Source organism: Arvicola amphibius, chromosome 12 (genome assembly GCF_903992535.2).
Source record: "Arvicola amphibius chromosome 12, mArvAmp1.2, whole genome shotgun sequence".
Taxonomy (NCBI): Eukaryota; Metazoa; Chordata; class Mammalia; order Rodentia; family Cricetidae; genus Arvicola; species Arvicola amphibius.
Genome location: NC_052058.2, coordinates 89,353,795 through 89,368,739, shown reverse-complemented (window position 1 = coordinate 89,368,739; position 14,945 = coordinate 89,353,795). Strand labels below are relative to the sequence as shown.

Sequence of the window (14,945 nt, the reverse complement as noted above, 5' to 3'; positions counted from 1 at the left end):
AGCAGAGACTAGAAAAGAACAGCTAGGGCCAGGAGCAGGGAGGAGTCTGGAGAACATAGAGGAGACCTGGACTTCACTTCGTAATCAGAGCGCAGGGCAGAAGAGTGATGAAGGGTTAGAGAGGCGGGCGCAGGCAGCTGGACAGCAAGGCGGAAATGTGAGCAGCTGGGATTACATCCCACTGTCTTTGGGATTACATACTCTAGTAACAGGGGTACATTCCCTTTAAGAGGGCCACCCTGGGTAAGAACATGTGAGTAAAAACACTGTCAAACAATAGAAAACATTCTTCACTGAAAAAAACACTTCTTTACTAGGCTCTTAAATGATGAGTATAATGAGTCTAATTCTACTTACATGTTTCAAGAGCAAATAGAAAAAGTAGAGTCACTTGTGAAAAATTACAGGCAGCAGCTACTTCCGGCGCTCATCTGAGTGCTGGTCTGTATGGACTTACCTAATTCTCACCTCACTCCCGGGAGAACCGTTTCAGTACTTCCACTTTATAACAGAGTAAACTAGGTTAAGAGTGGCGGTGGACACCGATAACCCTAGCACTCTGGAACTAAGGGAAGCAAATCACATGTTTAATGTTGATGTGGGCTACATAGGGGGACCCTGTTGAAGGAAGAAAAGAGGAAAGGAGAGAAGGGGGCCAAAGGGGACAGAAGGCCAAAGGGGGGGGGTAAACTGAGGGAGAGGAACATTAAGCCAATTGCTCACGGGAGCACAGCTAGGAAACAGTAAAACCACTATTCAAACCTAAGCAGTGTGACTGAAGGGGCTACAAGTAAGCACCTTGCTGCCTAGTTTACTCACAGTTTGCCCTCGGAACTGGCTTCCTGCCCTGGCACAGAAGGGAGACCCTATCCACAGAGGTATGCCAAACTCAGTACTATGACTGCATCTATCCAGGACACATCTCATGGATGGCAGAGAAAAGAGCAAGGAACAAACAAGAGCATGACACCAATGGAGCCTCTGGGGTAGCAGTCTCATGCTGACCCCACCTCCTTCCACCCACCATACACACAAGCACTCCTCCTAAAGCGAGAACTGACCAGAAGGGTTCCAAGAGAAGGTGTATGCCATAAAGAAGACCAGGAGTGCTAAGACACTTCTGAGGTTTCAGAAGTACCTGAGGACCGATGTCCCCGTCTTTTAGGGAACTCTAAAACCCTGCTTAGGAATGTAAAGTCAGGGGAACAAGAAAAGAGTCTTCATTCCCCTGCCACCATTTCCGCCATCTCTGCACTTAAGTGAAAGAATCTGCAAAATGCAAAGCTAACCCTGTAAGAATGTAAGGCATCCAAGACACTTAGAGGGCTCATTCCCCTCAGGCCCTAAGTAACAGGACCTGTAAGGGTTTACACCTGCAACGCGTTTGCTTGTTTTCTGAGACAAGGTCTCAAGTAGCCCAGGCTTACTCGGAGCTAAGCTACGTGCTTAGCTCGTAGCTGAGTACAACCTTGAACTTCTGATCCTGCCTTTATCTCACCAGGGCTTGGATTAAGGGTGTGTACCACCATGCCTGGCTTCTGCCTGCAATGTAGAGTGTCCCGGATCTAGAACACAGTCCAAGAGATAAAGGGAAACTGAGAGAGTGACAGCCCCATGTTGACCCTGTACCTTGACACTCCATCCTACGTATAACAACCTGTTCTAAGCTTCCAACATCAGGCAGGTGCTCCCATATCTGATGAAAGCAGCAAGAAACTCTGAACCACACAGCAGTCAAGCTCCAAAGACACATCTCACTAAGTTTGGGGCAGGAAATGGCCCATTGTAGACTTTGTTTTAAATCCTATGTCTGATGTGGGATTCTTCTCTGTACGATGTGAATACCATCGGTGAATAAAGAATCTGCCTTGGCCGGTTGATAGGGCAGAACTTAGGTAGGTGGGGGGGGGGGGAATCTAAACTGAATATTAGAACAGAGGCAGAGTGAGAGAGAAGCCATGTAGCTCTGCTGGAGATAGACGCCGGAACTTTACCTGGTAAGCCACAGCCTCATGGCAATACACAGATCACTAGAAATAGGTTAAATTAAGATGTAAGGGTTAGCCAATAAGAAGCTAGAGCTAATGGACCAAGCAGTGATTTAAATAATAGAGTTTCTGTGTGATTATTTCGAAGCTGAGCGGCCGAGAACCAATGAGCGCCCCGCCTCCAACATATGTCAGACTCAGTGGCACACATCCATACTCAAGAGGTTAAAAAAGGAGACTTGCGTGAGTCACCGGGCAACCTGGGTTACACAGTGAGTACCCAGCAAGCCAGGGCTCTGTAGTAAGACCCTGTCACAGAATAAATAAATGTAAGCTGTCATGCTAAAGAATTACTATTCGCTCCCACGGTGCGAGAGAGCCTAGAATACAAATGCAATTCCAGGACAAAAAGAAAAAAAAAAAATCCTAAGAGGGGCAGTCTTCCAGAACTCACAGCATTTCTTCCCCGCCTTCCGAAGGTTTGAGGTGTGAGGTTTACAGCTGCTGTTGCTGCTGCTGCTGCTGCTGCTGCTGCTGCTGCTGCTGCTGCTGCTGCTGCTGCTGCTGCTGCTACTGCTGCTGCTGTTGCTGCTGCTCCTGTGTTCTGTGGAAGATGAAGTATTCCCAGACATTGTAGTTCTTCGGGAGGCACCTGGGGAAAGAGAGAGAAGAAAATACAAGGAAGGTGTCCCTAAAAATAATACAGAGATTAGTGTGATACAAGCAAGGAGCCCCTATGGAGATTCAGGTCCAGCCTCTTCCTCCCAATTCAGACACTTGTTCTTGCATAAGTCACAAACCCTGATTGCTCGCCTATAGAGCCGCACTCCAACTTTGCATTATTTGCTGACCTTGTTCACACTTATATATCTCAGATCCTGTAAGTCTTCCAACAATCTTTTAAACAGATTTTCCTATCATGATTACTTCAATTTGTTTGACAGAACTGACAAATCAAAGATAATCGACTAAAGTTCTTCTCCAATTTTCTTGACCTCACATTCTAGTTTTAAGACTATGGAGAGAACAGAGGAGGCAACCAGAAGTGAGGTGGAGGTGGGAATAAGGGCATTGTCAGGAAAGCAATTCCAAACCAAAGGTAAAACTCAATCTTGCAGAGAAAAAAGAAAATGAGAATGGGAACAGTGGTGAGAAGAGAGGGGCATGGGCAGAAACGCGTTCCCTGAAGGATGAACTGTAACGGGGCTGGGCTATCCCTAGCAGGTTCGGTTCTCCTCCCGTGTTCTCCGTCCTTAAGTCCTCCTCCCTACCCTCTCCTATCCACCCCCTGGGATCAGCGGAAGAAAATGACTTACCTGCACAATAAGTCTTGGGTCCTAATATCAACTAAGGAGGGAGGGACCGGGGCTCAGGAATCAAACCCAGATAGATACCAAGGAGCTCACTCAAGACAAAAGGTACTATTAAAAACAAAACAAAACAAAACCAAAAAATAAATAAAATAAAGCCCTTGCACTGCTCCTCGCCTGACAGTACAGATTCTTCAGTGCTCACACCAGCTGGGGCTCAGCGTCCCTGAAGGTCTGCAAGCCCAGGAGTGCCGGGGGAGCTACACTTCCCGAATGGGCTGAGCACCATCGCTCTGCACCTTAATCGCGCCCGCGCAGCACACCATCCTTGAGTCCAGACTGCTCAACTATGGCTCACCCTATTCGACCTGCCCTATTCGCCCTCCCGGCTGTGAACCCGGTGTCGCCACCGGAGCGCCGCGAACCAACCTGGCAGACAGACTCAAGTCCCGGCTCCCGGGGTGGGGGCAAATCACGTGCTCCGCTTGGCTCCGCCCACCCGCGCGTCAGCCCTCACCTGGAGGCAGGCTGGACCAATGGAGCGTCTGCAGGGCAGGAGGCGGGCTGCTGGAGAAGCCGACCTAGCTCCGGGAGGACCTGTGATAGCCTAGGGCTGCCAGTTCCCAGACCAGCCGACTCACTGGAGCTTGGTGGCATCGTTGCTTGGGAACAGATTGGGCAGGAGGCGGGGTTAACAAAAAGCCTTACCTTTTTTTCTTATTCTCGCGAGACCTATTTGACTGACATCTTGAGTTGGGGTAACTGGTGAAAACGAAGATTAACGCCTTCACTCCTGAATCCCCTGCTAGACTTGGTGGTTCCCAAGACCGGGGAGGTAGACATTTGCTTTTAAATATGCCTTGCTGGCTACTAGGGTGCAAGCGCTAACTACAACTTACGGTCAGATCCTGGAACCTAAGCCACGCATGCTCGGAACCAGGAGTTTTCCTGGACCCAGGTGACTCCAAATCACGTTCCTTATTTCCTCCCACTACCCCGACCCAGACTATATTATCTATGGTCGTACTGAAGAACCAGGGAGGAAAAGTGCACCTGCTCCTGGTATCGGGGTGGGGAGGAAAAGGTTGGCTGTAACTGAGTCATATGGGAGGCTGTTTCAGTGGGTTTTCCACGTTCCAGAACTACTTTTCAAAGTTACCCCCAGCACACCGTTGGTGCTTGGTTCCTTGACAGCCTCGTGTGGGAGCGGGGCGGGGTGGTTACTGCTTTAGCTAAAGGGTAAAAACTGAACAAACGAAGGTGCTTCTACTCATTTCTTCTTTACCTGGGAATCAGGTCATCTTCCAGACGGCCCGAGTATGCGTTTTTACAACCCCAGCAGCGTGTTAGAGCACGCTATAAACCCCGTCATTATTTTGGCGTTTACTGCACACTTTTTGTGTGTGTGTGTTCAGTCTCTGCCTCTCGGCATACAAAGCTGGACACTGGCTAGTGTTCCAGTGTGCCTGGTATGTCTAGTGTGTCTTCTCCCCCGTCTTCTGTCTCTCAGCCACAATGAGGACTTCCTGTCGGGATCCCAGGAATCGGACTGGAATCCGAGTGACAGCAGTTCGTCCTCTTTGACACTGCCACCACCTGAGTGAGGCAATCGCCCTAGGCACAGCTGCTGACCTCATACAGTCTTTCTGAGGTGGCAGATGGACGCTTTCAAGTTCGTCTCACCGAGGAAGTCCGGTCGTGCAGTCCTCTCAGCCTCGATGAATCAGTTCGGTGCGGCCACGAGGCTCGTCAGCAGGCCCTGACTGCTTGGCAGGTCCTGTGACCTTCCTTGGCATGTGTTTACCTTCTCAGCCATGAGTCGGCTTTTCCCGGTGTTTGAAGGGCTGCTTTCATCATTTCCGACCTCCCTGCAAGGTGACATTCTGCTCGGCTAGACTCGGGAACTCCTTCCCCGCCCTCCTCCCCGGAGCATAAAGGCTGGCGGACGCCAAGGGCACCACACCGCAGCGCCCGGGAAAGCTGGCCCACCGCCAGCCTCCAGCTCCAGCCGCCCTTGCCACTTTAAGAGCCCGTGCTCCGGGAAGAGCCGAGGCCGAGCCCTTGCCAAGGTGTCGCGAGAAGCGCGACCGCGGCTACTTCTCGCGATGTTTGGCGGCGCGAAAGGCGGCCATTTTGGGGTCCCCCCCGCTGGTTGCTCCGGCGGCGTCTCCCAGGCTGCCGCTGGGACCAAAGCCGGCCCCGCTGGTGGCCGGCCGGCCGACACGATGTGGCGGCTCCGCTGCAAGGCCAAGGGTGGCACCCACGTTTTGCAGGGGCTGTCCAGCCGGACCCGCTTACGGGAACTTCAGGGCCAAATCGCCGCTATCACCGGCATCGCTCCGGGTAGTCAGCGAATCCTCGTCGGCTACCCGCCCGAGTGCCTGGATCTCAGCGACCGGGACATCACTCTTGGGGACCTGCCCATCCAGTCAGGTACGGGCACCGGCTGGGGCCGGGGGAGTCCTGGAGGACGTTGAGGGGAGTGAAGCCAGTAAGGCAAGGTGCCGGTGGGCCAGCTAGGGGCTTCGAGGACCGGAGCTCCGGCAAGGCAGGGACAAGTGTCAAGTCCTTTCCGTGTGGTTGGGAGAAAAGCCCAGAGCCTTGAAGTTCCCTGTTCCCCAAGCCTGCTTCCAGGTCAGCCTCGGGACCATCTCATTCATTTTGTTTTCTCTGTTTTTCCAAAGGACAGCAGTATAGCAGGACCCTTTTTCGCTGGTACGATGTTTTTGTTTGTTTTTGTTTTTGTTTTTTGGATTTTTACCCCCTGGTCCTGATCAGCAGGCCAGCAGTTGAGATACCGATTTTGTCTTACTGTTTTTCCCTTTTGTTAATTTGTTTTTATAGCTTGTTTGGTGTACAACTTTCTTGGACTGTATTAGCTGTAGAGTTTCGTTCCCAGAATTAAAACTTGAACATCAGTGTTGATCAAGAGCTTTTCCAGTCGGTGTCAAGGGTCCTCTAAACATCAGTTGGTATAGTCATGCTAAGTGCCAGGAGAACACCCTAGTGACCTACCGAGTCTGTGGTGAACATCTGAAAAATGCGTGTTTTTTAAATGCAGACTACAGGAGATTTTGCTTTTTAGCTTGTCTTTATACATAAGGGTTTTTGTCACTAAGTTGAGATGCAGCTTGAAGCATTTTGCTCTGTTTTCCTTTCCGAAGACACGGTGGACTAAACAACAAAGAAAACTTAAGTGTTACTGGTCTCTTGTTTACAGAGTCGGGTTCTCCTTGGTAACCCACTTTATGCTTTAACTCACTTGGCTCATAATTTACCAAGTTGGCTAATAAGCACCCAATCTGTAATTCCTCTGCAGTTCTGGATTTGCTTTATTTTTCACAGGTGACATGCTGATTGTTGAAGAAGACCAAACCAGACCAAAAGCTTCACCTACACTGTCAAAACGTGGTGCTCCTAGCTATGGCAGGGAAACTTTGCCTGTGCTTACCAGAACCGCAGTCCCGGCAGACAACTCTTGCCTCTTTACCAGTGTGTACTATGTCGTTGAAGGAGGAGTCTTGAATCCAGGTTGTGCCCCTGACATGAGACGCCTCATAGCACAAATTGTAGCCAGTAATCCAGACTTGTATAGCGAGGCAATCCTGGGAAAGACAAACGAAGAGTATTGTGAATGGATCAAAAGGGATGACACTTGGGGGGGAGCGATTGAGATCTCCATTCTGTCTAAGTTCTACCAATGTGAAATATGTGTAGTAGATACACAGACAGTCAGAATTGATCGTTTTGGGGAAGATGCGGGCTATACCAAAAGGGTTCTGCTCATCTATGATGGCATCCACTATGATCCACTTCAGCGTAACTTCCCTGATCCAGACACTCCTCCCCTGACCATTTTCTCCTCAAATGATGATATTGTTCTTGTTCAAGCACTGGAATTAGCTGATGAAGCTAGAAGAAAGAGACAGTTTACTGATGTAAACCGCTTCACCCTGAGATGCATGATATGTCAGAAGGGGTTGACTGGACAAGCGGAAGCAAGGGACCATGCCAGGGAGACAGGCCACACCAACTTTGGAGAGGTGTGATCTGTTCATGGTTAGAGTTGGAGCCTACTACCTCACAGATCCAGAAGGCTCTGGGTTCTCCAATAAGCTATTCATAACCCTACAGAATAGAAGAACACATGCTTGGACCATCCTTTTGACTTAAACCAGTAAGACTGAAGCTGAAATTCCTTGTTAAGATTAAAATTAGTGTGCAAGTTTACAGATGTGTGGCTACGCTAGCGGCATGCCCTCTTTCTACTAGGGTGATAGAATAGGTGGCTTGGGCCACCTGAAGACTGGAGTCTGTTATAAACCAGCACCCAACGGCTTTAACTCACAGAAGAAAACATCTTATTTTAGGTAATGTGAAAGCCTTGCGGAGGGTCACTGGACATACACCACAGTGTCTCCAGTAATTGGTTCCTTTTAATAACTTGGAATGAGTTGGTAGTTTCTAAATTCTGAATTGATTCATCAAATGAAGATACTCAGAATTGTCAAAACTTTTTATATTGCAATTTGGTAGGCTTTGTAGTGTATCTAACAACTTCTGAGTGCATAAAAAGCTATTTTACAGGGATGCGTGTGTTTCTTGAGAACGTTGTCTAAAACAGGAATGGGGTCCTGTTTGAGATTTCTGGCATATAAAAAGTAGAATGTATAAGGGGGAAAGGTGCCTGAAGCAGCTTACTGAAGCTTTAAAAGACTGTTGGCCTCTTGTTTTAATGCAATTCATGTGTTGCTGTTTGTCACATTAGATAATTTTTTCTTTTAAATGAGCAGGGTATGCCTTTTTAATTGTCGATTTAGTTTAAAATTCAAGAAGTATCTTGAAATTTGAGTGATGGCTTTTTTGTTTTCTTTTGCTGTGTTACATATCAATTTGTCTGGAGGGATTTCATTTCCTCGGCCTTTCTGCTCAAAGCCCTTCCTCCAAACAGGTCTTCCTCTAAAGTGTTAGTGCTGTGCAGGCTTTGATAACTTTATAACAATCTTTTTCATAGATAGCAGTGTTCCTAGCTCCACTTTGTTCTTTTGGATATTCCGCATTTCTGCAAGTTAGTACTTCACCTGTGATCTTTGACTTTCAGTTTTTAAATAACTGATTGGGTTTGTTTCGCTTCCAAAATATGAAAAGTTTTAAAATCCTTGCCTTATACAGCTCTCTGAGAATCCTGCTACCTAGATCAGATATGTAGCCATTTGCTTGATGGATTGATCCTCAAGGCACACCCACTCAAAACTTAGCTTCTCTCTATAGAATCTTCCAGGTAAAATCTTCTACCTCTTAATTCTTGTAAAGATCAGGGATCTTTAAGTTACAATGTGTTGTGCATTCTGTCATACAATGTAAAGAGGCATACTGTTGTCAAGTTTTCTTATTTCCATCCCGTATTTATTAAGTAGCTCAGACAACCATTGGTGTACTTTAGACACATCTTTTTCCATGTATCTTAGCAAATGTTTTTAAATTAAGGTCAACCCTTAGTCATTTACTTGGTAATGGTAACCATGTAAAATTAAGGAATGTTAAAGTCAACACTTTAGAAAAAGTTTCTTTAAGGAACAGTTGAACAAGTCACAAAGTACGCTTCAGTCATCAGGTGACCGTCCTTCTTGATTTGAGACAGCGTCTCCCCATGTGTTTCTAGCTGGCCTGGAATTTGCTATATAGTACAGGCTCCTCAAACTTGAAGTAATCCTTCTGCCTCAGCCTCCTGAGATTACAAGCAGGGACCAACCACACCTGTCCATATGACTTTTCTTGAATACCCTTTGTGCACAGAGCCAGTCAGGCAATGACAGTTACTATATAAATTGAAAATATTTAATTTTGTTTTTTTTTTTTCACTGAGCCTTAAAGATAGCACCAATGAGCTTAGAACACTGAACATTTGGCATTTATGATATTTAATTTAATTTAATAAGATATTTAATTTAAAACTGTACATTAAAAATATAGCACTGGGTAACATCCATCAAATAGAGTTTTTTGCTTCATATTTTAAAAGTTTGCCTTCCTGTACCACTTGAGCATCCAAATTCAATGTTTCTAAAATTTTGGATCCAGACCTTTGTTCATGCAACAAGTATTTATTGAATAACTTATAATGTGTCAGGCATGTTCTATTTTTTGAAAATAAATTCCTGTCACTTTAAATTTGAGTCTATGTCATCTACAGAGGATTAGTTTATAAATGTAAAGAAATAGAATAAGCACTGGTGTCTTAAAAATCAAACCTTTTGTTCTAAGTGTTTTTTATACATCTTATTTAGTATTTATTTAGGGACAATTTCTTATCCTATTTAATCTTTTGCCTGGTTTTTCCAGTTGCCAGGTGGGCACTGATAGTCAAATGGCTTTCAAAAAGGCGTTTTAATTATTTGACATGAGAACTGGTGTTAGAGTAGTGTTCTGATTGTAGAACATTCAAAGTGAAGCATTATATGCAAATTATTTAATTATTAATTTATGTTCATTCTAGTTACAGGCTAGTAAGTCTCAATATAAAGGGTTTGTTGTTTTGTATTTTTTCTTGTGCTTATTAAGCTCTTGAAATATTTATTAATGTGAGTAAACTCATTTTTGAGAATTTTGGAGAATCTATGAATTTAGTTGCACCATAACTAAAAGAAACTTTGTCCTACTGAAACCCTTGTTTGTTCAGTTGTTGTCTGCCCTGCAAGAATTTCTTTTTTAATTAAAATGACACAACTTATATTAATGTGATAGAATACTAGTGATAGAATAAAAATTATACTCTTGTCCCTACTACCCCATCCTTCCCACACTCTTCTTTGGATTAAAGATTCAGTGTGTTTTTATGAAGATACTCTTCCCTGGTCATGGTATTGGCCCGAATTAATGTCCATGGAAATTTTGTGATGTGGCAGCCATATGAAGACTTCGGGTGTTACCACATCTTTAGCTAGTGATTCATGGCTGATTTCTTAATTGTTCTCCGTGAATGAGAAGTGGGCATAATGAAATGGCTACTGGCCAACCTAACCCTGTTTTTAGAAACTAATACCATTATGCCATTTGAGTATTCTGTCGAGTTCCAGTCCCAGAAAACAAGAATCCAAAAGTTGCATTACTTACTACCTATATATTCCCCTCACTGCTCATGCCCAACTTGCTTGTCTGTCTAGCTTCCTCCCTTCAATCTGCCCTAGCTGAATTTTCTGTCCTTTTGGAAAATATACAGTAGGATATATGTGAATTAAGTAACAGTGATCCGTAGACACAAATTATATAACACGTTATATATTAAAAATCAGGTGGCCTTCTTAAATTTACGTATACTAAGAATTACATTTTTCATGTGTTGAATTTTTTTTTTTTTTTTTTTTTTTGCAGCACTTTAAATTAGAGAATAGATAGGAGTTTACATAGTCTTCTAGAGATGCCGAGGACAGGAAAGATCCAACCTTGAGCTGCCAGCCATCAGCTCTTCATCAGTTATTACCATCAGTATTTGCTGTAGCTTATGAGAAAGTCTAATTTCAGTCACTGTTAGGAGCGTGGTCCGCGCCCTCACTTAAGAAATGCTACTTCTGTAATGAGATTGTTATCACTTGTTTTACAGTATTCAAAATTTGTTTACAGCACAGTTTTTCATCAAATTCATCAAACCTTTTTTAGATTCATCACAGAGCTCATTTTAAAGTAAGCATATTTTCGGGAGATTGTTTTTTGAGTAGGATATGCAAGCAGTATTTTTAAGGAACACTTGACTTGAATAAGCTAGTTTGTTTCTCCTAGTGGTAGGCATCAAACCAGAGCTTTGTGCTTGCTAGGGTAAGTAAATGCTCGCTGATCAGCATCCCTAGCCCCAGGATGTATTCTTAATAACCACTCTAATACGTCAGCACATCCAACTCAGTGAATGGAAGAGGTCCTTGATTGTAATAAAGGATTTTTTGTCAAAAATTAGCATTTTGTTTATAGTGCTTTGAATATTTTATTAGGAAAACAAAGTATGTTGATAGTGAATTATGGATATATGTCTTAATAGAAAAAGTACTACTAGAAAGGAAATGTATAAGGCAATGAATGTAAGTAAGCATTTTTGCATGGCACACTTTTTACTTTTGTTTTTAAACACATTAGCCTGTATGTAGGAATTTAAGTATAGTGAAGGTATTATTTGGTTAAGTTATAGGTCAAGAGGTTGAGAATTTCTACCGAGATGATGTGGCTTGCCACCAGAACTGGTATAGAATGTTTAGTTTAGTGTAATCCCAAGTTATTTAAAGGACAAGGGTTTCCATTTCACATTTGTGCCATTCAGGACTCAAGGTGTCACAAGAAATATATTTATACCAAATTCATTTTTCCTTTAAGAATGCCTAAAAGTACATATAGCATGTTAAAATGATAAGGAATGAAAAATAGTCTGTAGTGCTTGTATTAACACAGAAGAGGCAGAGCTCCTTAAATAAGAAAATAATCTTAAAGCCTGAAATACAGAGCTCTAGAACATAATTGCAAAGGGGCCAGACAACCAGAGTTGTTTTCTTGACATAAGAAAATGTGTTCTTAGTGAAGATGGACAGTATTGCTTTCAAAATGTTCCCTTGTCTGTTTGCCAGCAAGTTTTCAAAGTTCATGCACTGCTGCTGCCTGGAAGATGTCTAATTTCATTTTATACAACTCATGATTTTGCCTTTGTTATTAAGATGCATTCATTTTATTTATGACATGTGATTTTTCAATATCTAAATGTCTGAAGTGACTTGTTTTAAAGGAATAAATTAAGTAAAAACATTGTTGTATGAGCATGTTTTGGGGTTGGGGCAAAGGGCCAGCAAAGAATGCTACGCTCAAGTTACATATTACCAACCCAGACCACAGCTTGGATTTGTGTACCTGATTCCCACGCCCTTTGAGTAGTTAAGTGTTTCTCTTTCTCATGCCGAAAAGTCACTCACAATTTCTCTTCACTGACTATAAAGTTTAAATTCAGTCCCCTTTGCTGATGGGTTGTTTAAATGGAAAGGTTGAGTGTGCCTGTTTTATGCTAGACTAGGATCTGGATTGCTTCCACCTAGTTGAAAATGATTACGTGTCTATAATTTTTAAGTGTCAGCAATTAAATACTAGAAACCCTGGAGTTGTTAGGGTTGGCAAGAGCTTAGGTTTTCTAACTTGATCTAAGTCCACAAATGCACACAGCACACAAAGCAACAATAGAAAGAAATGGATGCCTTAATATTTTTTAAAGACTCAAATACTGTGAAGTTTTCTGCATTATAGATACTAGAAGTCGGTCTGTACCATCTTGGAAAATATTTTAATATTTGCTATAAAATAATTACAAAAGAACCTCTTCCTCATTTCAAATGGTATTACAATATTATACACATGCAAATCAGGGTTTTTCTTCTCCTTATCCTGATAAAGTTGGGGAAAGAGTGTCCTGGCTGTGGTAGAGGTGCAAAGTAGGCCTTCCGTTTGTGGTAGATGCATACTTTCTGAAATGATACAGATCTTACATCTCCAAACCTGAAATAAGGCAATCAAGAACAGAAGGTTCACAAACATACTTTGTTTTGAAATTTTGTTCTGATCTGGATGTCTTTGTCTCTCTTGCAATGGCACTAAGTGCCAGGTTACAGAGTAACTTTATGTGACAATAACCCTATAGGTCAAACAAGTTCCTAGTCAGTTCAGGGTGTAGCACACAGGAGTTTAAACTACACTGGGTATATAATCCTTGTGCCCCTTGCTCTGTTCAACTGCCACAAGTACCATTCAACCTTTCAGCGCAGCAGCTACCCAGTCTGGAATAGACATATCTCCAGAAGAAACCTGGCTACCCCAAGTATTAGGCATATCATACCATACCTACCTTTTCCCCGTCCCAGGCCTAGTGATCTACCAAATTCATTATTGCCTTTTTGGTTCTTCATTGCTGAATGTAGCAGAAGGCTCATCTGGATTACTTGGTTCAACCTTTCTAGAATTGGATGCCTGTAACATTACCTTGTGGTTATCAACAGACCACCATCAAGAAACTTAAGCTGGGGATGAGTTATAACTTGGAAATGGCAGATAGAGGAGGAGAAGGAGAAAAGAGTACAATTTGCCAATTTGGAATGTAGAGTTGTCTAGAAGGAAAATTACTTAGCAAGTAACATGAACATATCTATCACAGTTCACATTCATCCTTGTGGCTGTTGTATTGAAATAGTCATCCAAATTGTAGACAAATTCGAATACTAGAATTCCACAGTCCTTTTCTGAGTGAAACTGCTTCCTATTGGGGGTAGGAAATCAGTGTTCCCTATGGTCTTTATGAATTCCTTCTCCCACAGCATGACTATTACAGGAGACACCAATCAGGTTCTTAAACCTCCAGAGTATGATATAGACAGAATTAGGACCTTTTGCATAAGTGCCCTCCCTCTAGGTTCATTTAATAGCCAAACATCCCATTTGTGGTTTTGTTTGTGTGTTTGCGGGCTCACACTTGAGAACCTCATTGACTTTGTCCTTGTTTTTCCTAAAGGAGTGCCAAGAATAGGCATGCACTACCATGCCTATCTCCAGTTTTGTCTTTATTAATATAAAGATGAAAACTGAGAAGATGATTTTTGTCTAAGAGAGCTAAGTTATTTCAGGTAAGCTGTTAAATCCTTCCTAAATTCTACTTGTGGGGCACAGTGTCACATTTCTCAGGATTACCAAAAATAAGCAAAAATGCAGATTCATTCAGTGCGCATTCTTGAATGGCACTATTGTGTCAGAAACTTCCCTGGATGCTAGATGCACTGGAAGGAAAAATAGACACAATGCTGTAAGGAAATTAGAACGTGGGTTCCATGAAGAAAACAGTGGGCTGGGAAGAGCAAATTAAAATCGGTGAGTCTGGGAGAACCTTTTAGAAACTGTAGTATCAGGGATGAATGCTAAACTCCACGTCGTAATTAGTCCTTTAAAGAGTAGGAGGAACATCGAACTGGGAAGTGGCAGCATCTGTAAACTCAGTACTGTGAGAGGGACCCATGTATTTCCCTAATTTCTGCCCATAGTACAAGTGAGGGCAGAGAAAAATAGGCACTTTTAGATGTGGGCAAGGACCCAGATTTGTGCTATCTTTCGCTGTCTTAAGCCCTTATTCCAGGCACTTGTGTCCGCACGGGTGTGTACATGTGCATTTGTCTTCAGTTTGCTCCATGTGAGCAGACCAACTTCTGTCTTCTAGTAAAATATATATATATATATATATATATATATATGAGAATATATGTATATATATGAGAATATATATATATATACAGTCTGTTACGCATACATATGTTTGAATGAATGAATATGGATAAATGAAATCAGGGTCAGGAAATAGACACCGGCCTTGATGTTTGTCGTGGAGCGATTAAAAGGGCGTGAAGGCGTTCCGGCGAATCGTCAGAACTTTGTCTCAAAGGAATCTTATTAGCTCTTGCTGGGAAGTCCAAGAGCTTTTGATATGGCTAGAACTAGAGCTTCAAATAAAGTCTTTGACTCTTAAAAACATCTCATCATCATTTCTAAGTACTAGAAACAGAAAAGGGCCTAAAATTTAGAGGCAAATACTTTGGGGGCTTTTCAAAAACAATGCTGGAAGCTAGCAGACATTAACACTGTGTAC

General features: G+C 43.2%; 2 protein-coding genes across 12 annotated transcripts in view; one reads left to right on the top strand and one right to left on the bottom strand.

Moving 5' to 3' along the window:
• Pfkfb2 (6-phosphofructo-2-kinase/fructose-2,6-biphosphatase 2) overlaps window positions 1-5,349 on the bottom strand; it is a 29,032-nt gene extending 23,683 nt beyond the window's left edge. For 4 of the 9 annotated variants that reach the window (XR_006020934.1, XR_006020938.1, XR_006020933.1 and 1 more), the window contains exons 1-2: window positions 3,728-5,348; window positions 2,443-3,409 (exon numbers count right to left, since the gene is read on the bottom strand). Coding sequence is in view for 1 of the 9 variants with exons in the window: in XM_038348844.1 (XP_038204772.1) it covers window positions 2,443-2,620 (178 nt within the window). In the remaining 8 variants the exon portion in view is untranslated. Of the gene's footprint in view, window positions 1-2,442; window positions 3,410-3,727 lie in introns of all 9 variants that reach the window. The other 5 variants (XR_006020939.1, XM_038348844.1, XR_006020937.1 and 2 more) reach the window with 4 other exon arrangements.
• On the top strand, window positions 3,967-12,079 carry Yod1 (YOD1 deubiquitinase). 3 transcript variants are annotated; one of them, XM_038348849.2, is made up of 3 exons: window positions 3,967-4,133; window positions 4,809-5,731; window positions 6,644-12,079. In XM_038348849.2, the coding sequence occupies exons 2-3, from the start codon at window positions 5,404-5,406 to the stop codon at window positions 7,345-7,347; spliced, it is 1,032 nt and encodes a 343-aa protein (XP_038204777.1). In that variant the 5' UTR covers window positions 3,967-4,133; window positions 4,809-5,403; the 3' UTR covers window positions 7,348-12,079. The 3 variants fall into 3 exon arrangements, with proteins under 3 accessions (XP_038204777.1, XP_038204776.1, XP_038204775.1); XM_038348848.2 differs by having other exon boundaries at window positions 3,967-4,256; XM_038348847.2 differs by having other exon boundaries at window positions 3,967-5,731.
• Window positions 12,080-14,945: the final 2,866 nt, after the last annotated feature.

What these genes read in the sequence shown, in the direction of transcription:
- Yod1 (XM_038348849.2), top strand. Translation starts at nt 5,404, where the DNA reads ATGTTTGGCGGCGCGAAAGGCGGCCATTTTGGGGTCCCCCCCGCTGGT. An exon ending in GGACCTGCCCATCCAGTCAG is followed by an intron (nt 5,732 to 6,643) that starts GTACGGGCACCG and finishes TATTTTTCACAG; the next exon opens with GTGACATGCTGATTGTTGAA.